A 22,019-nucleotide genomic window follows, 5' to 3' on the forward strand; every position below is an offset into this window, starting at 1 on the left:
ACTTCAGACGTCACAGAATAGCTTGCACAATAGCTAATTTGCAGTTGTTTACTTCTTAGGAAACTGTATTTGGCAATGAAATAATCTATTCATCCTCTTTTACACATTCGCTCTGCCTCTGAAACAGTGTTTTCTGACCTCACTGTTCCTCCTGTTTATCTTTTGTCACTTTGTTTCCCTCTTGCTGCCGCTTCGCCCTCCCCGCCTCTCTCTCTTCCTCTGTTCTCCCCTCCCATTTTTGGTCTCTCCCTCCCTATCTTCCTGTGCTACGAGACACATCTTCCCTCGACTGTTTCCCATCTGTGTGTGTGTGTGGCAGTGCAGGCGGCCCAGGAGACGCCACAGGTTGTCATTCTCTCCCTGCGTGCGATCCCCAGTGAGAAACAGGCCTACTGCTCCACTGCTTATGCATGCATACATGTTAGCACATACTTAAAGTGGTAATGAGATTCTAGTTTTTTTTTGTTTTGGTGACATATTTGTTGCTAAGCGCTTATTGCTGTGGTGTCTTTGCACTGTGCTTCCCAGAGATCAGTGCAGCCAGTACTGTCACATCTGTTTCCTTGGATTTTCTGTTGAAGTTTGAGTTCTTCTTCTATGTTTTTCCAAACAAACCGTTATTGCTTCTGCCGGAAATGTAAAACGCATCACTCCCTGTGTACCTGGAAAGACCTGGAAAGACCCAACACCGAAAATGAACTGTGTCTAGGTTGAATCACTGTTGGGTTATATCAAGTCAAATTTAAAAAATGGGTTAATTAAGTTAAATAAAGTAACAAGTCTTGAATTTATTTATGTTAAAAGGTCACAGATTATTACTTTAAAACTCACATACTGCATGCCTGCTTTCAGATCCTTCACTTACATAAACCTGTTCTTTGCTTTCATGCTGGTTGTGCCAGACACCCTAGCTTTGGACAGATGGCCACAGACTGCTGCACTCATACATATGCACACACCAGTATTTACTCATACTCATAGCATAGAATGCATATCGTCACTGTCGGGTGAAAACTTTGTATCTCCAAAATGTCAGCTTTTCAGGAACTAAGAAAAACAGCCTTGTTTTTAGCTTGATGCCGATGCATTTTTGACATTATCCAATGGGTTTTGAAAGGGATTCATAAGCCCGAGAGGTAGGAGAATTATCTCAACCCACAGAGGAGCATGTAATCCTTCAACTGAAGTTAAAACATGAAAATCACCAAAATCTGGAGTTACAAGGTTTTCACACGACAACAGCGATATATATATATATATACACACACACACACACACACACACACACACATATCAATGCACACAAACACTTCTACCCTTCCTTAAAGAGTAACTTAACCCCAAACCCAAATTTTTGGTGAAGCCTGACACCTAATGGTGAAAAGTAGGGTACTCAACTGGCCATCTGCTATTGGCTGGTCTTTGGTGCCAGGTGATGTCACCACCTGCTGTACTCTATAGAAGATGACATCACCTGGCACAAAGGCCAGCCAATAGCAGATGGCCAGAAAAGTCACAACTGAACTAGAGTTGAGACTTTGGGTCCGATCTCAGTTTGGGTTAAATGCTGCAATTTGAGCAGATGGTCCACAATCATACGAGTCCTTTCCCATAGGACATGACACAATATTTGCCAGGCATCTCAGGTATGTCAGTTTGATCAGGGCTAGTTTTACCTGGAGTTATTTTTACTGGGGATTTTACAGCTGATAAAAGAGACTGGATTTTTACTGGCACGGACGCACACAGTCCATAAACATTACTGACATGGCAGATTCAAACTGGAATAAAAGTATAGACAAAATTATTACATGCTCTGGTAATGATTACATTACCCCACCTTCCCCTGTAAACCTAATCCTGTCCGCATAGAGCTTCAGTCTGAGGCATTTAGCTGATGCTCTTATCCAGAGAGACTTATAATGATAGAGTAGATAGGGATAGATAGATAGATGTCTTGCTCAGGGAAACTTCAACAACAGCCTTTCTGCTGTGGGTTTCAAACCCTTCGTCGGTTACCCTTCGGCTTCCGCCTGTCTAATCTCCACCTCTCCTCCCCTTCTGCTGCCAAGCTGGGCCAAGGTGCCACCTCAGCCCGGCCCGGGCCTTCGCGGTACACGGCAGGCAGGGCTTCACAGCACATCAGGGGGCTAATGAGAAACAGTATGGCCAGGGGATAATGTATCCTGACCTGACAGGCCATGAAACACAGTCTGCCTGCCATTTCTCTCCCTCTGCTCTGCTCTGCCTTCCGTCCAAGCTGTTCTGACACTTTCAATCTGACTTAAGTGGATCTGGAGGGTGCTGTGTGGGTTCATCGCCCTCCCTCCCTACTGTGCCTCCTTGCGCAAAGTGCTGAAGCGTGCGGCCTCCCAAACCTACAAAGTTGGAAGTTTAGGATATGCTCTAGCGCAGTCGGAGTGCTTCTTATATCCACAGAAGCAGAGAGATGGAAAGTATGAGAGATGGAAAGAGAGAGATAGTGCCGCCACATGTAAGCAGGCCGTTCCTTCTCCCTGGCGATGTGTCCCATCGCGCCCAAACGCTGTGGGAATATCTCTCAGGATATAACTGGTGATGAGGAGCGAAGGGAATTGTGGGAGGCGAGCGCGAGCCGTCTCTTGGCTGCGCAGAGGCCGAGCTGGATGTAATTTACACTAGGCCCACCTCAGGGAGCAGAGGGAGGAGAAGAAACCATTACCTCCCTCCAGCAAGCTGCCCTTCCCATGTGGCAGTGAGTGTCAGCTTTCATATAAAAATGGATTCATTGCTATTACTACACCCCACCTCTCCTCTGCTCCCGCCTCCCACCAGCGCTGCCTCCCACTCCCTCATACTGAGGTGTTTCATAGATTAAAAAAAAAAAAACAAAGAATAGACAGGGAATGAGCAGGAGATGATGACCAGAAAAAGTGGGGCATGGGCGGACCGGATGGCTGTCACTATTTCATGTCAAAACATTAAAAGTAGCGCGAGAGCTTTGTTGTGACAGAATGATTCCCGAGGCTGCAGCATCCCATTCTCTTCTCAGATGGAGACAGACACACTAAATGGCTGAAAGTCATTTTTCTCCCCTTTAGCTTTTAGTGGTTTTCGAAAGAGGCTGTGATATGAAAAGGCTGAAATTTCGCTCTGTTCTTTTGACTGTTATCGGCTAACATTTCCAGGACTTGTTTTTGGTCATTTTTACATCTAAGAAGTGGTGTTTTTATACTGCGTTACAGACAGGTAACTCAACTAATGTAAGCTATTTCAGGTTTTCATTTCAACAAGTTCTCCATTAGTATGAGATTACTCTTCCAGCCTCCCACAGCTGCCAACCTTGATAACATTTCAGTGTCCAAATAATAACTCAAAAAGTCATAACCTGCCCTCAAGAGGTCAGACAATTTAATTAACTATTTGTTTAATCATGAATGTGCCTCAGTGTGGGATACAAAGTGACCGGTCCATGTCTACACAACACAATGAAAAGGCATGAAGATGTGAAATATAAACAAAGATTGGAGGTTTTCATCACTGCTAGAAATGTTCTTAGCATTTTATTAGCAACTTTGTAACCTTAAAGGTGCTACATGAAGCATCTTAACATCAGTAAATCATTACCACATTCATTTAGAGACATTAGTATAATTACCGTAAACAAACAAGGCGGAGAAGACTGGCAGCCTCTACACTGCATTTTACATTATCTGCCGTCATTTGGTCAGAAGCAACATCATCTTTGCGATAGAAAGCAACAGGGTAAATGTGGTCTTCATTTTGAGAAACACTAGCAGTAATAATATGAGATAGAGGCTACCAATCATTTTGACCATGATCTCATTTGTTTACAGTAATTATACCAAGGTATCACAATTAGACAATGATATATTGGTGTTTAAAAATGCTTCACATAGCACCTTTAAATTATTGAAAAGAAATCAGTTTGTTCACCAATGCAATTACAACCACAGATACAACTTTTCCACTGTGACCTCTTCCTTTCACAAATATGGAAATGTGGGAAATGAGATTGGAAACGTGGGAAAGAACTTGACAGTTATGAAAATGGAAAGTCACACATATCTACAGTGATGTTGGGTGTCTCCAAACTATGTTAACACTTACGTGTGTGACTTCATGATAACTCGTAATGTCCATTACCAGCTAATAACCAATTGTCTTGTGCGCGCGGTTCATCTGTCAGTTAAGATGATAAATGTCTGCAGCGAAACTACAGGCGAAACTTTTGTAGGTCACTCAGCCCACAGTTTGTGAAATAAGAGAACAGGAAATATAATTTTGGAAAACAGACCACAGTTGAGTATTTTTACTCTCTACTGAGTGTGGTAAACTCATTTCACGGTGTAAGGGAGAAGTCTGACAGCCTATGTGATCGATACCGTGTGGGACCCTGACCTTGACAGGAAGGGGTCTTGCCGGAGGATCAATCCCTCAGGCGTTCACCCTCTGCATCGATCCCCCACCCCACACACACACACACACACACACACACACACACACACACACACACAATTTACATGTTTATTATCTACACATTACCAGTCAATTACACACCGGTCTGCTCTTTGGTGGTCTTGTGCTAACTGCATTGCTCTAATAAAAGAATCCACCCACTCTATCTCCTGTGTGCCCCGCAGCAATAGCTAATTATCCAGAGCGGTCTAGCACAAAATGACTTGGGTGCACTCTGTGCGGCGTCCAGTTGGGTGTCACATTTTGGTTGTGGAAGTGTTACCTGGCTGTGTCACACATGAGGTGTCTGGGAGGCCTGGAAAGAGTCAGAGTTTGCATTTGCGAGGCAGTAAAGTTGTCACAGCAAACACCGGCTGCATTTACATTAGCAATACTGCGGTGAAAGGCTTATTTTTGGTTAAGTTGTTTACACACACCTCTGATACCTTGTGATTGAGTCTCCCCGTTGCTATGAATAAACCAATTACCAGAATATTCCTGTCTGCCTGAGGTGTTTCGCCCGCAGATTGAACTGTCCGCCAGCAAAAAAGTATAAAAAGGTGCAGCTGCCAGCTCCCTCTCCCAGTTTGACTGAAGTTACTTCTAAAATGGGGGAAAGAAATGATGATCCCATTATTAATAGTCATAGTAAGTAGGCTACTGCTTGCCTCCATGTTTTTAATAGACATTAAAATGTACCCATAACTACGGAAACCTGTTGAGGACATACAGTATATTCATACATTTTATTTATGCCTTTTGTTTTCACATTTTGTTTATCTCGGGAAAACAAAATGTGTTATCTTGATTTAATGACATATATACCTCGTTATCGTGAGAAAACAGTATAAATAAAATGTATGAATATACTGTATGTCCTCAATGGGCTTCCGTACATACCATACTGCAAGTTTGAATTTGCACAGATGGCAAAAACCAAAAGTGAATGGAGTAAGAAGATGTTTACATACTGCTCTAAATGTTTAATATAGCAATATGCCAAGCATCTTAACCAGGTTTCTCATAATCAGAGTATGAGCTTAGCTGTGTTATTCTAACTGTGTTGTGACCTTTACACACGTCAACCCAAAACCGGGTTCCTTGAGTAGTCAGGTCAAGAATTACATGCTCCAGTCAAATTCAGCTTATTACTCACTACTGTTTGAAAGGGTCCCTATGTTGGCCATGCAAAAAGTCAAGAAGACAGCATAATAACACCTATATCAACAGTATCCTTTGCTGCAGTGGGAATGAAAAAAAAAAACTGTATCCAGAGGTGCAGCGGTTCAGACCACCTACACCCTGCTGGCCTGGGATCGTGTCCCATCAGAAACCTGCCACCCTGCGTCTCCCTACTCCGTTTCCCCTCTTAGCTTTCCTGGTGTCTCAATAAAGAATATAATAATGAAGGGAGTGGACTGCCCAGTCTCTTTTCAAAAGGAATATAATAACCAGAAAACCTGAACCAAATGAATAAGCTCAGCTTTGATAAATAAGACAAATGAGTTGAACGCGGAGCTAACCAACATCAGAGCAGCTCCCTGGAAACCTGCTCGCACCACAGCTGGGTGGCTTGCGTCACTGCCGTGTCAACAGGGACACTCTCTAGCGGGTAACCAACCCACTGAATCCCTATGTGGAGCCAGCTGGTGGGTGCTGAAATGAGAGATGATTAGGAGAAAAAGATAATTGCAAAGTAAGTGACTGAGTGTTGATTGAATGAGTAAGGGAGTGAGCGTGTGAATCCTGCTCTTGCCATATTTGTCCGTTCTTTAAAAAGTCCCATCGCTCCTCGTTTTACCTCTAGCGTTGTTATAAATCTTAAAAGTCATAGTGAAACTGTATCATTTTTTGATCGATTTGATCTATTGGGATTCTGATCAATTCCTGTTTTTCCTTTCATTCTTTTTGGCATTTTCTTTCATAATCGTTATTGTTATTTTCAAAAGTTGCTTTGGTGACACGGTAAATGTCATGCCAATAAAGGCCATTGACTTGAATGAGCGAGTGAGCGAGCAGGTTAGCAGGTGAGTGAGTGAGTGGTGGAGGGAGTGAGTGAGTGGGTGAGCGAGCAAATACATGAATGAGTTCGAGTTAGAGTAGGAGGAAAAGAGGGAGGATTTCCGATCCATAATTTCAGGTTTGGTTTTCTTCAAGACGTGATGCAGACTTTCCAGGATATGGAAGCATCAGCTACGTCTTTGTGTTGTAAAACTGTCCCACTTATTGTGTTTGATAACGTCCTGTTGATATCACACCACATCATGACAGGCTGATGGATCCAGATATATGATTTCTTAATCTCTTTCACACCCTCCCCCGCTCTTTCTGTCTCTATATCTCTTTTTTTTTCCCTTCCCACCTGCCAATCTTGATTTCTCTCCTAACAGTGTTTGAGCAGAGAGTGACATGTCCAATAAGACGGTGCAAATGTAGCTTGATGCAGAGACAATTTTGTCTGCACTCGTATATCTTGAGATGGTGGTAAGGTAGACTAATGGTTAGATAGACTGTCCTGTAACCAGAATGTCACCGGTCCGATCCCCACAACAGCCAGTATATCCCGTCTTTGTCCTTGAACAAAACACACTGAACCCCTACCAGCTCATTCATTGTAAGTCACTCTAGATTAAAGCATTAGCTAAGTGCCTAAAATGTAAATGTAAAAATGTAAATGCGTGCAAACATCTACTGTCAGGTTAACATCTCCTACACTGACACTCTGCATGTCCCCTTGAGAAAATAAAGTGTGAAAAAAAAAAAGATTTGGCAGCCCAAATGAAAGAACATTTCAGTACACGTGTTATGTAATGTCAAATCACAGAAGAAAGGAAAGGAAGAAAAAAAATACTTGTTAACGCCTTACAATGTCCTTATTCCTGTTTATTAACCTATGGAAAGTATTGTAAGTACACAATAATACTCTGTTGGGTAGTTTTTGAAAACCTTGCTAATATACGTACACAGCAAATTCCAGTCCATTGGACTCATGTAAACACTGGCACTGTTGATTATAACAGTGCAAAAGTAAAATTAACACTGACAGTTTTGCTGTAATAATGTAGGCCTACTGAGAAGAATGCAACACAATGTAGATACAGAGTTTGCTAAAATAAGTGCTTACAAAAACTATTATTTTAGTACTTTATTTGAAAGTTACAGTTACATTCCATGCTTTGTATATACAGTACAATGTTTTGTAACAGCCTTATAAGAAATGATGTACTTAACAATACTTTTCCGTAGGTTAAAGCTGCACTACTTTGGCAGCCCCAAGTGGCAGCAGGAGATAATTGCTTGAAATTTTTTACCCGGAAATCTGGCAGCATGACAACAGCAAACTGTACATTTCATCTCCATAATGGCTGGTATGGGTCGAGATGGTGAAGATTTTTTTTTTTTTTTTTCTCTTGGCAGCAGGTTCAACCATTCTCTGGATGGAGCGCTCACTTGCTGCTGCTGTGTAGAAGAAAGTTTAATTTATTTAAGTTGTATTTTGCTCTTAAGTTTCGATTCAACGCTTCCTGTGAGCCGAGGAGATTTCCCGCCAGTGACCATATACCCAAAACTTGAGATTAACTTGGGCAAATAGGCCAAATCTACGGCATCTCATTTAGTGGGGATGGGACACTATTCTCTGTTGCAGCCCTACTCCACAATTTAGACTGATCAGATGGGTTTATTTTGCCTAGTGAAGCTTTAATGCACAGGAGAATACATTTGAATAAGGACATTGTGGAGTAAAGTGTTGCTAACTACTATTTCATATCGATAAAAAGAAAAACTGAAGTCTTGAAACAAGTCGTGAAGGACTGTTGATGCCGGCCAGCCAGCCTTCCAAATGTGCTTCTTGTGCACTTTTGCAGCCTAAACAAAGTTTCGGCTCCTTATATGGGAGTTAAATGGTACTCCTCCCAGGTGTGCGTCTGTAGAACTCGTTGTTCTGTTAGCAGTTTCCACATGACGAGACTTTGTTTTGGAGGGCGGAGGCAGAGCCGGGTTGTGTTAGGTCAGGTGTCTGGGGAGCCGGGAGCCGAGGCCAACAGATGAACAGATGAGGCCATCAACAGGCTAGACGCCCAGCTGGGACTTGCTCACCTGCTCGTCTCGACCGCAAATGAAACCCCGGATATTTCCTGGAAAAAAAAAAAATGTCTTGGACTTGGCTACCAGTTGTGAAGGCCATTCCACCATTTGAAAAAACTATACTATAACTATACTATAACAGATCATGGAAATTGTTGTACAGTTTTAAAGGTTAGTAGGTAACTTTGTAAGGCTTTGATTGACAAAATTATAACACTTTTACAGACTGGATTCTATAGATTTTATTGAAAGATATGCTTCAGATAATGGATTTTTATTTTATTTTCCTCCCCCATGCAATGAAATCAAGAAGGACTATGGATCAGGCTGTGTCAATATTATTTATGTGTTTGTTTATTTATTTATTTATTGGTTTGTTTGCTTGCTTGCTTGCTTGCTTGTCTCTCTATCTATTTATCTATCCATTTATTTATTTATCTATCTATCTATCGATTGATTTTATATTGATAAATGATATATGAAGTAGTATCAGTTTGGACTAATATGGAAACAAACCTGCAAGCTTGGCATGGCTCAGTCAGCATTTCCAAAAAGCCTTTACTCCTGCTGTAACTGAGAGGAGACGACAAGGGGGAGGCCGGCTGAAAAGTAGTATGTGTGTTGATAATGGTCTCCTCTATATTGATGTCCATTAGAAAGGTATACGGCCCTGCCCCTCTCAATCCCTCCACACGCACGCCTCCACACACACACACACACACACACATATTCGCGCGCACGGACAACACCCGATCCCCTTCATCTCCCACAGCGCAGAATCAAAGATTCCCAGCACTTAGCATTGATTATTAATGGAAGGTTTCAAAGGAGAGGGAGGGAGAGACTGGTCTTACTCTTTATGCACACTGGCATTAAGGGTAACTTGTCAGAGGCTCAGGGCCCGTCTCTTCCCAGAAACCACGCTGGTGGAAAGTGCAGCTGCAGACTGTGTGGCCGGCGTAATGAAGTTCTGTGGATGCAGCGTAATGTGGAGCGCCGCGTTACGCTGAGCAAGGACTGTGTTCATAGGAGCCCAAAAATGCGACTGTTGACAATAGTCTGGGTAAAGAAATAGTGCTGTTTACAAGATCCTATGAAGCGACACCTCCCCTAATCGTCCAATTTACATGTAGTAGGTGGTTGTTGTGCGTATTGTTTTTTAAATTTCAGTAGAAAGAGCGCACACCCAGCAAGGTGCAGACTTTATAATACTTTAACTTATAAAGAAAATTCAAGTCGCACACTCTTCTCTTTTCTTTTTGTTTCGTGCTTTATTTATCCCACATGGCCTTCGTCGGGGTGATAACCAACTACTTGGAAACGACTCCAAAATCACAGTTTTAAGGGTATAAGAAGACAGATGTGGACATGTGATAGCCAGTAGTTGCATCATGCATGGAAAGCCTAGCATAACAAAATGAACCTTGTCAAGATGAGGTGAAATACCTCCTCAATATAGTACCGAGGAGCACATTTCCTAACTTGAAACGATTATGAAGTGTTTAGGCTGTGCAGCAGGAAGTGTAGGGACAAGGGATTTCAAAGAACAGTGGAGCAATGCCACATGAAAGTCAAGAAATGATGACAAAAAGTCACAGGGACTGGAATCAGGTTTGTTTTGACTGTGCCCGCTGCCAAAATCTCTAACCTGGCAGGATGACAGGTTACCAAAAATCTGTCCAATAAACAAGCTACCTGCGAGTCCATGTGACTTTTGTTTACAAGCCCTGATTTGCTTGTAATTGGTCAGCGTGATTCTAAACGAACCAAATACAAAAACACAACAAAGTAAACTTTTCCACTAAGGTGCGGACCGAAAAAGAAGGGCTTAAACCGCTAAATGGATTGAAAACTTCAAATGACGACTCCATTCAAATCGCTCTGAGTCGCGCCCCCCCAGGGAGTAATGCTGCTGAAAACACCTCCCCGTCTCCATCTCATCACAAACAACAGCAGCCTTAAATTGGCACATGACAGAGATCCAGCTGCTATTTTGTAGTTTATCTAAAAGGGTGTCATGATCTGTGTTTTCCCCCTGGTGCGTTTTTACTCATCTTCCTGTGCCCCGCTCTGTCCCCGCGGGCCCGTTCGTGCGTCAGCAAGTTGCTCAGCGCTCGCCCGGCCTGCTATCTCTTTATCGGTTCCTCTGCCTCTCCACGCTATTTTGTAAAAAAATAAATAAATAAAAAAAAGGAATTCACCAAGGAGCACTCAGACGTTGTTATTTAGATGTTTTCCTTAACCTTACTTGTTTGGGGCACAGAGGAGAATAGCAAAAGGATGCTTTGTGTGTGTGCAAGTGCATGTGTGTTCAGGTGTGTGTATGTGTCTGTGTGTGTGTGTGTGTGTGAATGCGTGTTTTTGTGTGTGTGTCAGCGGTTTCCCCTTCCTCTGAATAGGTGGGGTGGGTCAGCCTTCCTTATGGAGCTGCTAACACAACACACCTAAAAGAATTTCATTAGTCTGGGTTTAAATGGAGAGTTTTATTGTCCCATGATGGTCTAAATATGTGTGTGTGTGTGTGTGTGTGTGTGTGTGTGTGTGTGTGTGCGTGTGTGCGCACCCTGTATGCATTTAAGTCTAACAACTGAACTGAGTACTCCTCCATCCATGCTTACATTGCTGTTCACAGTATTTGTTCTGTATCACATTCCCATCACAAAGCTGAGTCAACTAGAACAAGAGCCTTTGTTTGAATCAGAAGTTACTTGGTTGTGTTTGGTCGGCCAGCGTCTCAGAGCAGCTGAGGATGTGGGCCACCCTTTCTCCCGTGGGTGCCTCCATGTCCCTTAACTGACTCAAACCTAGCGAGCGAAAATATCCACATGCCTGCGTCTTCGCTGCAGCCTGGGGGAACGTATTAATGCCTCTGCTAATCCGATTAACATTAACAATCCCACAGGGGAAATCGCTGCACATCTGCAACGGACAGATAATTATGTTGCCTCAGATGTTTGTTGTTGTTTTTTTTTTGGTTGCCTTTTATGTCTTTGGAAGACCATCAGTGTTTTGTCTGTTTGGTTGGGCACCATTTCAACGCGTTTCTAGGTCTTAGTAGCGAACATGGCTGGATGCCCTCCTTCTTGTCTCAAGGGCAAGTCGTCAGCAGGATGAGATGGACTTTTCTTGAGTCATGCCAAAGATTGTTGTAGAATGACAAATGCACTGTACTGTCTTGTTTTAGTTACGATGGCTGTACATTACAGACACACACAATTGTGTTTTAATGCATTCTCTCCTTCCTTTTGTTATTAGCTGTACATTTCTTTAAAAATGGCTATACAAATATAGTTTTATTAGTATTATTATTATTAGTGCTAGTAGTAATAGTAGTGGTAGTAGTAATGGTAGAAGTAGTGGTAGTAGCAGTAGTGATAGTAGCAGTGATAGAAGCAGTAATACTAGTAGTAGTGGTAATACTAGTAGTAATATTAGTAGTAGTAGTAATAGCAGTAGTAGCAGTTTTACTAGTAGTAGTAGTGGCAGTTGTAGTAGTAGTAGTAGTATTAGTAGTAATGGTAGTAGTAGTGTTAGTAGTAGTAGTAGTAGTAGTAGTAGTAGTAGTGGCAGTAGCAGAAGTAGTAGTAGTAGTACTAGTAGTAGTGCTCGTAGTACTAGTGATAGTATCAGTGATAGAAGCAGTAATACTAGTAGTGGTAATAGTACTAGTAGCCAGCAGAAGTGGTATTCTAGCGATTTCCTGTATCTTTCTCTTTCTCAGTATTTCATGTTGTCAGTTGAACCTTACATCTCTGGTCAGATACGATACACAGTACATGCCAACGCCTCCCATGCTTAATTTCTTTATGCTTTATTATGCAATGATAGCGCATTAAGGACTTGTTTGCAAGTACGACCGGAAATGATATCACAGCACCGCTAGGCCTGAACGCTACAGCCATGTGTTTGAGACAGCCAGCGGACAAGCAGAGAGAGGCAGTAAGTCAGTGTGTGGGTAGCTCACCCTGCGCTCATTAAGAATATGTTTCTCTGACAGATTCGGCTCCCCTCGCTGAGCCCCTGGGAGCAGGTCTCAGACACTCTGCAGCTCCGCAGCCTGTTTGCCCTGTGACTTACTGCACCGCGTTGGGTTATCGCCGCTTTAAACTGCTAAAGAATATGGAACAATAGACAGTTCATGGACGGGTTTGATTTAATTGGAATATGAGAGATGCAAACTTTTGTTTTGTGCATGCCTCCTTTGTCAGCATTTCAACTTCAAGCTGTAACATAAGACCCTATCATGCTTCTGATCCTTCAATACCCAATGGTAAGCCAACATGATACTGTATGTCATCCAAAGCAACTTACAGTGCCATGACTGCATACATTTTCAGCAACCTCTAACCCCAGCAGTGTTAGTGCTGCATCCTACCTGTAGAATTAGACAAGACCACAGTCACCATCGCATAAAAATAAGGTTTGGCTGGAATCTTACTGTGAGCTTTAAAGTTTCTCCATAATTTTACTCACAAATAGCCAGTTCTTCTGCAGAGCATTTCCTCCTCAGGGGGGCAGTTTAGCAAATGAAACCAACAGACTTGCTCACCTGCTCACTCACTCACACCCAGGGTTCTTGAGGAAAAGCGTGGTGCCAGATGCTCAGCAGGTCTATGGGAAGAAGCATGGCGCCAGATGCTCTCTAGGCCGATGGGAGGCCACACACAGCGACATGCCTCATTCTCAATTACAGGTCTCACCTGTTGTCTGCTGCCAGTTGGTTCTCCTTTGGCGTTGGGAGCCTGCATGCCCTTAGTGCATGAAAGACAGATGCCAAGAATGATATTGTCAATAGCTGGATGAATGGAAAATTTTGATTAAAAAAAAGTCAGTACCCTCGTTTGTGGCAGAAAATGAAAGACCATTTTCTTTATTTGTTGATGAAGAAATGTCGTGATAAATAATTATTTGTGAAATAAATTATGACTGTGGGTTTGGCCCTATGAATTAATCAATCAATCTCATTGCCCAACCGTTGGGCAAAGAGATTGAGATTGCAATGAGATTGGGCAAACTGATTGTATGGCTTAATAGCCATACAATCAGTTTGCCCAATCTCATTGCAATCTCAATGCTGGTGCATTAAAATAGCACCAAGTGATTTATTTTGTTTTTGTCTTCAGACAGCATGAAATATGGCCAACATTAGCTGACAACAAAGAGCAATATTAATAAATCCTATTTCCCTATTTAGGAAGCCTGTTTACTTGCTTCAACCCGGCTGATGGAAACGCACCTTATTTGCATTTTATTTTTTTGTGACATTTCAAAATCTGGGTTAAAATTCACTTTGACAGTTGGATGGAAAATTGTTGATGGTGTTAGTGGAAAACATTTTTAGAATTGCGTGGGAGTGTAGAAATACTGAAGAGTGAGTGACTGACTACTGGATGAGTTAATGAGTGACTGAACATAAATGTAGCTCCATGAACCCGATCTTACACACGCTTAGATGCTGAGGTGAGAGAGCTGGAACAAACCAACATGTAAATAAGACAGTTCCATTGAGAGTAGAAGCAGGCGGTAACTTCCCACGACTTTGTATTTAATTTCCCGGGGACAGAGGGCCCATTATCATTCAGATGAAAAACACACACAGCAGGGTGGCTCTCTCACTTATTTTTCACTTTGTAAAACATCTAATTTCTTTACGATGACAGCCTATGTTATTTAATGGTTCTCGGTTATATATGTGAATTATAGAAAATAGAATTATAGAAATATTTACGCACACTTTCTTCCTTTTGCAGGTTGTGATCCTCTATTTCCAGCCAAGTGTATTCCGCTGTATCCTGCTGAGATGGGTTCGACTGCTGGGTTTTGCTACCGTCTATGGGACACTGACTCTCAAGTTGTATAGGTAATGATACACACACACACACACACACACACACACACACAAAGCAGATGCAGCACAAACAACTGCACATACCCATTTATCCAACATCGTTAGCCATCCCAGGAAACTCCTATCGGATTACAGTAACCTCTTTAAATGCAATTGCACTACGTCTTACATCTTAATTCCTTGTGCTGTAAAAGTAAGAGCCTTATGAAGTGTTGAGGCAGCATGTTTCTCGGCTACTTCATCACCACACCACGCTACTGTACATGTTTAGGGGCGGATTCGCTGCCTCGTTAAGTGAGGTGAAGAATTGCCAAGTTAAAGTAATTAGGAAAACACGGGACGTTTTGGCCCCCAAATGGTCTCCATATATATCATGGTATCGAACGATGGCTGGCAGAACCAGAGAGATGAATGTGTGTGTGAGAGCGGAGGAAGGGAAAGACCTGGGAGAGGATTGCTGTAGGATACAGTGAGGGGGGGGGGGGAGGAGAGGGGGGTTAGCCAGCCTGAATAGCCGATAATGAGACAGGAGTCTGCTGTATTTAAGGCGCAAAGCAATGCACTTGAAATTGTTCGTCTGTGGGGCTTTTTGTCAGGCGGATCTGTCAAAAAGGTGTAATGAAGATGCTGATGAAGAGGATGTGGTTAATGCGAGTGGGAGCGAGGTAAACCCTTAGAGGTGCGAGTTAACATATGGCACAGATCAATTTTTTGATAGGGGCTCATTAGTGGGGAATGCAGTGGACACTTCATCAGTGTGTGCAGAGGGCAGGGCCTAATACTGAGGGCTGGCCGTGTGTTTGATCACTGATTTTTACAGTCTCTGCACTTCTCTGCACACAAAAAATAACTGCTCTGCATTGTGTTGCATTTGAGATGTGAAATTCTCTGCCGTGTTGCGTTATATCGAATTTAAGACTGTTAAAAAAAAACAGCTATTACTAATTTACCTTGCATTTCTGGGCCCATTTTATTGTTTGTTGGTGTATTCTTCTTATTCCTATGCATAACTGGCCAAATGAAGACACTGTGACATCACATCGAGATATGTGTATTTTCAACTGTCTAAAACATCAATAGTAAACATCAGGTTTTGGTGTCAGTCCCTCAGAATCAAAGAGCGAGGGCTTCTTTCTAGATTCACCATTTTGCACCGACGTTCAACAATCATACAGAGAGAAATCCATCATAGAAGAGACAAAGAGACCAATTTCTCGACCGACAGCAGCCTCACTAGACCAGAATGCAATGCAGCCAGAAGACATGTTGAGTTTTGAGTAAGGAGTTTGACTCTTGCTTTTTCTCAGCTGGAAAAACTCGCCCTCTTGCTCTTGCTATCGCTATCTCTATCTCCACCTACACATACTGAGAGCAACAAGTTCAGGCCTGCTCTCGGGGGGTTGTCGAAAGGCATTCTGGGAAATGTACGAAATCACTAACTTAAGTAGAAGTAGATGAGGCTGAGGGAATGGATGCAGACTCTGCTATCGTGATGAAAAGAGAGAGCAATGATGATGTTTTTAATCCACACCATTATGGATGATTCTGTCATAACGTACGCTGATGACAGTTTATTTTCTTCTTCTTCTCCTTCTTCTCTACCCCCCACCGTAGGGTCCTGAAGGTGTTCCTGTCCCGCACGGCCCAGAGGATCCCCTACATGACCAGCTGGCGAGTGCTGCGTCTGCTGGGCATCATCCTGCTCATCGTCTGCTGGTTCCTGGTGGCCTGGACGTCCGCCGTCTGCCAGAACCTGGACAGGAAGCTGGCTCTCATCGACGTGGGCTACACGCCCGACGGGCTGCAGTTCAGCATGTGCCTGCTGGATCGCTGGGACTACATGATGGCCGTCGGTAGGCCCTGTTACCGCCTCCATAGGGTGTTATGAATAGATTTATATACACTACTACTTTATTTTTACTGTTTTCCACATTTTAGAATAATAGTAAACACATCAAAACTATGAAATAACACAATTGGAATTATGCAGTGACCAAAAAAGCGTTAAACAAATCAAAACGATTTGGAAAGAAATTCATACATAAGCACCTTTAGATCAAAATGGCTTTAAGAGAATGAAAAACTACATTCAATCAGGTGTGTCCAAACTTTTGACTGGTAGTGTACACTGTATTGTGTGTGTGTGCCTGTGTGTGTATGTGTGTGCCTGTGTGTGTGTGTGTGTGTGTGTGTGTGTGTGCATATGGGTGGGTCAGTGGAGCGGGAAAACATGGTGGGTGGGTTATATGAGGTATTCATGGCATAAAATCGAGAAGTAATTTGTTAGGCATGATAGCATTTTCCTGAGTTCAAAGAAAACGAGAGAGATGAAGGCAGAGTGAGAGAAGAGGTGAAGGCCGGGGGGGAAATTGAAGGAGAACTTGGATGAGTGAGACAGTTTGCCTCGCTTCATGTTTTTGGCGGTGCTCTTACGTTTCCCCCCCCTAAAAGAAGACATTAATCCTCTCTATCGCTTTGGACGTTTTCCCATGTTATGGAGGAGAGGGGCAACTTACACACAAATAAAGACGGATGAAAGATCAAAGATGCTTGGAGCGGAGCAGAAAGCGTGAGCATCATCTCACGGTGAAGAAATAAACATGCTGTTTTAAACATGCTGACTCAGGCTGCATGAGAGAGAACCGTGGTCCCGTTTGACTTCTGGGAAAACAGGTGGGGGCCCCCAGCAGCGCCTGCATGCTGTGATCTGAGGAGGCCACATTTTCGTTGGGTTTATTTGGGACCAGAAAATAGGTTGGCAGGTTTTTGGGTCGTTTGGGGACTTTCTCCATGCATTTAGACTGTTTATACACCACCAGTGAAAAGTTTGAACAATGTACTATGTTTTTCATTATCTTAAAGCTGTTTTGATCTAAAGGCTTCTGCTTAAATGCTTGAAATTTGTTTTTTAGATAAATATAAATAGTGAAGTTGATGCCTATGTATGAATTTCTTTCCAAAGCCTTTGCCTTTCCATCAAGGCAAAGGGCGGCTACTTTAAAGAATCTAAAATATAAGATAGTTTTGATTTGTTTAACACTTTTTTGGTCACTGCATAATTCCATTTGTGTTATTTCATAGTTTTGATGTCTTTACTATTATTCTAAAATGTGGCAAATAGTAAAAAATAAAAATGCGTGTGTCCAAACTTTTGTAGGTCGCTTGTCACCTTGTTATCTTGGTCCTCACATGCCCTCACTTAACCCCGATGAATAATATTTTTTCTGTGTGAGCAATAGCATCTACTGCATACTGTTGATCCTGCTGTGAGGAACACACACAGTTCGATCAAACCTGACAGTCCCTCAGTTCAAGCAGACAAGCGGCATAAATGTCAAAATAACGGCGACAGATTTTCATGGGGAAAGCGCCGCGTTTATTGCCGTGGAGCCCGGGAAACGTTACATGGGGTTGCCACGGAGGTGTGTGGGGATTTATTAAACCTTTGACGGGGCTGCAACAACTCCATCTGCAATCATCTGTCAAACGGCGTCCAGAGAATACAACCGCGACTGTTACAAATGAGTTTCATAGCTTTTATTGGACAGACCATTTTTCTGTATACCTGTGTTGTACAATCTTTTGCGCCGATGTCCATGAGAGCGCTGAACTGTGAAGCGGCCGGCCGGTCGGTGGCTGTCAGTGCTGCACATGTGGCTCGGCCTGCGCGGCTCACACACCGCATACCAATAGCTTCTTTGGCCTGTATATATTTTCCTTGTGTTCACCGGTTCTTTCTCGTTCTCGCTCCCTTGCTGTCTAGCCGAGTTCCTCTTCCTGCTGTGGGCGGTGTACCTGTGTTACGCTGTCAGGACGGTCCCATCGGCGTTCCACGAGCCTCGCTACATGGCCATCGCCGTTCACAACGAGCTGGTCCTGTCAGCTATATTCTATGTCATCAGGTAACACAAACCCCATCTCCATCGTCTGAGATATGTGTATTAAAATGATGCTCAAGTTAACTTTAGGCAATCACAGGAAAGTATTTATATGACAATTCAACATGTTTCCCTGTGAGTGACAACTTACCTGACACTATCTGAGTAGTCCTAGTGCAGTAAACCCCACCCATCTGGTACTCCAAGCAGGATAAAACAAACACTAAAGGCCCAATCACATCTAGAAGGATAACTATAAAGATAACTATAACTATAAAAAAAATGTAAATATGTAAAGAGAATGTCTGTGTTCCCACTACAACGATAACTATAAAAACATCCAAAACCATAACTATAACTATATTTTTGGTTCGATCTCAGAGCGATTTTTTGGATGCAGAGACAACCATAAAACATTTTCAACCAATCAAATTAAAGCTCACTACAGCAATGTATCATTTGCTGAGGAACTGATCACAGATACTGCTGTAGTGTGAATGCTTTAGCAACAATATATAGTTATAGTTTATAGTTATCTTCATAGTTATCCTTCTAGATGTGAATGAGCCTTAAGAATTACTAGCAAATACTGCATGGTCCAGGGCTAGTCTGTGCATTTGACATATTAAGCGTGTAGTGTGTGTGTGTGTGTGTGTGTGTGTTCCACATGTTGTGAATCTAAGTGAAGCGCTACATACTTAATATCATGGCCTTTCATTGCTGTCTGCCTCTCTCATTTTGACGTTTATGTCCTCCAGTAGATTGCCTCATTTCCACGGTACAGGCTACTGCACAGGCTCAACACCTCTGTTCATGTGGGGGTTGTTTTCATTGTATTCGGATACGCCCTCTCCCTCCAGTGTACATGTCAAGTAGCTGCACCATGCAGTTTATAAATGAGATGTTTCAGCTGACAGCGCCAAAACCATTCCTAGTTGGAGCCCCCCTAATTGAGAGCTCAGCTCCATCACATTATTTACTAATTAACCATGTCAGAATGATTTATGTTTTTTTAGATAGCATAAATAGCTGGAATCATTGGCAGCAATATTCCAATTACAAATTAACATCCATTACCAATAAATTGCTTGTCACTGATGTATAGCCAGATAGGTTCCTGGAATGCAGAGTTTACAGTTTAGATGGTATTTGAACATCTGGCTGTGTGTGTTTACAGTGCCGACTCCTTTAATGGGGCTCTGCAGCCACGGTGTGAGGCTGCTGTCTGCAGCAAATGGCCAGAGAAAGTCTCCTCATAAATTGGAGCAGTTGCCTGGTGTGGCGAGTTGATTTTGAGTGGTTGCCACCAGAGACTACTGCTCGGGCTTGTTAGAGGCATCCGGCGCCCATTTCTGTTACTCGCAGAACCTGCTATGTGATCCCACAGTGATTGCTATGTGATCCCACAGTGACCAGTTAAAAGTCAGACTTCCTTGAACGCTGCGATGGTAATCAGGTTACAGTCTGGTCCAGGTGTGAATGGGATGCTGAGAGAAAATGAAAAGAGACTGTAATAGCTGGAGGAAGAAGTTTGAGCGATGTGAATATTTCAGTCAGATGCTGCAGGCTGAGCGGAGACAGTATGCCAAGGATATTAAATCCTCATCTGCTCAGAAACTTAGTTTGAACTCCTTACAAAAGATGAAGGAGGGAGGACTTCAAAGCTTTGGGACATTTCATATGCTGGACCTTCACCTTCTTTCGTGCCTTTAAGCTATTACCGCAGTAACTGTTCGTTAATTAGCCATTTGCCAACTTCAACAACGTAATGAGCCTGCTAGATGACATTTGCTGGGATATGGACTCTCCAGTGGTTGAATTAGCATCTGACAGGACATGCCTTCACATCCTTAGCGCGCATGAAGTCTCACTGCACTGAAAGGTTGTTAGTTCATTTTAAATAAAAGGCTGGAGCTACTCCTAGCACCACTATTGTTTCCGCCAGTAATTATCTTATTTTCCACAGACTGCCGTGCCGCAGCGGGATGAGCGTATTTCTGTCTGATGTATAAATAGTCAAAATCTTGTGACCAGATCAAGGTCATTGCCCTTTATTGTAAATCCAATTCCAAGTATGAAGAAAATATCATATCCTCGCTGGCAAAGGGATCGCTCAAGTGGAACATTATATGAGCCCACTTCAAGCAGTGGAATTGAGTGTTAACGCCTAGACAGACAGCGCATAAATCTACTTTGGCTTAAAATAAACACGTTATATCTTGTCTCTGTCTTTCCCAGCTCCATCTGTGTCTAAGAGGTTTACTGCAGACGGAGCAAATTACATTCAGCTCTCTCACACTAATAGGAATACTATATAGCATCATTTAGTCATACTCTACTGTAAGTGTGCACTTTTTCACAGATTTGGAACTTGACAATCAGGCATTCATTAAGATGTTCAGGTTGTGTTTATTAACAAAATATTTTTCCGTCGTAGTCAAATAAATGTGAGTATTGATATTCACTATAAAATATACGGTTGTCAGTGAAATGTGGTAAGGCTGAGCAGCTTGATTAATGACCCTGCATAATATTATACATAGCAAAATCAACAGTGATGTTATCTGCACCCATTTGATTAACATTAGCTAAATATAGAATATGGATGCCCCTCCTCTTGCACTTGTATTTGGATTCAATAAAATCTCTCTCTCTCTCTTTCTCTCTCTCTCTCTCTCTCTCTCTTGTTTTTTTTTTTTTTTTTATGTCTCAACAGGTTTACTCTGGCTCCTGAGCTCCATCCAGACTGGATGCTGCTGCTGTTCTTCACCCACACCCATTTAACTGTAACAGTCACTTTGGGCCTGCTGCTCGTCCCTAAGGTAAATGTCCCAATTCAGATTTCACACGTTACTTTGCTTCTCTACACTGTTCCTGCGGAATATGAAAAGGTATAGAAAATACGTAGTCTGTGTTTTTTTATTTTTGACAAAGTATTACAAGGACAAAGTTTGACATTTAATGCATTTGATGTATTAAATGTTTATTCGTCCCATGAAATTTGCAACAACATTGGGCGATATGGCTGTCCTTGTTATTTGAGCCTAGACTTAAAGCTATATTACTTTGTATGGATGAATTATTCACTTGATCGGATTTCAGTAAGCTCCACTTTTGTTGCTGAAGACATCACAGTTCATGAAGCGGCTCAACAAGCCATTTTGGTCTTTTTTTTGCCACCCTTCAGTTCTTGTTTGCTGGCACCCATATGAGAGATGATATAGCCTCTGAGGCCTATGAGGATGAGCTGGACATGGGTCGTTCCGGGTCGTATCTCAACAGCAGCATAACGTCAGCGTGGAGTGAGCACAGTCTGGACCCTGAGGACATTCGGGTAAGCGGCGTTTCCTTTTACCTTTCCCTCACTCAATTCCCTTTCCATTGTATAACCTGGTGATGCCTTTTGAATCCTTGTCCTCTGACTATAGCAAAAATACTGAGCCATGGCAGTTTTTTATTGCAGACACCAGACGAAATGGGCCATCTCAGTTCTATTAATGGCTGTGGCGTAAGGTCTTGCGACAGTCTTTGGGAAAAACGTACCAACGTGAGCAGAGGGTTCTGTTTGTCTGTTAGAGCTGAAGAAGTCTCTCTACCAAAGATTTGGGCACTAGGTCCACTCCAAGCCTATTTACCAGAGGGGGTGATATGATCAGATGATATCCTGCTGCTTGAGAGCAGTCACTGTATCGGATGGGCACACAGGCAGAAATACAATAAATTCAGGACCAACGCTTAGAGGCTGTTTC

General features: G+C 42.6%; 1 protein-coding gene across 2 annotated transcripts in view; it reads left to right on the forward strand.

The window, feature by feature from the left end:
- The window catches only part of gpr158a (G protein-coupled receptor 158a), a 66,099-nt gene that overhangs the window by 41,880 nt on the left and 2,200 nt on the right, over nt 1–22,019 (forward strand). The window contains exons 6-11 of one of the 2 annotated variants that reach the window (XM_078291302.1): nt 14,295–14,404; nt 16,007–16,245; nt 18,156–18,294; nt 20,987–21,092; nt 21,458–21,604; nt 21,734–21,817. In XM_078291302.1, coding sequence (XP_078147428.1) covers nt 14,295–14,404; nt 16,007–16,245; nt 18,156–18,294; nt 20,987–21,092; nt 21,458–21,604; nt 21,734–21,817 — 825 coding nt within the window. The remainder of the gene's footprint in view (nt 1–14,294; nt 14,405–16,006; nt 16,246–18,155; nt 18,295–20,986; nt 21,093–21,457; nt 21,605–21,733; nt 21,818–22,019) is intronic. The other variant, XM_071895503.2, reaches the window with a different exon arrangement.

This window comes from Centroberyx gerrardi, chromosome 22 (genome assembly GCF_048128805.1).
Source record: "Centroberyx gerrardi isolate f3 chromosome 22, fCenGer3.hap1.cur.20231027, whole genome shotgun sequence".
Classification (NCBI taxonomy): Eukaryota; Metazoa; Chordata; class Actinopteri; order Beryciformes; family Berycidae; genus Centroberyx; species Centroberyx gerrardi.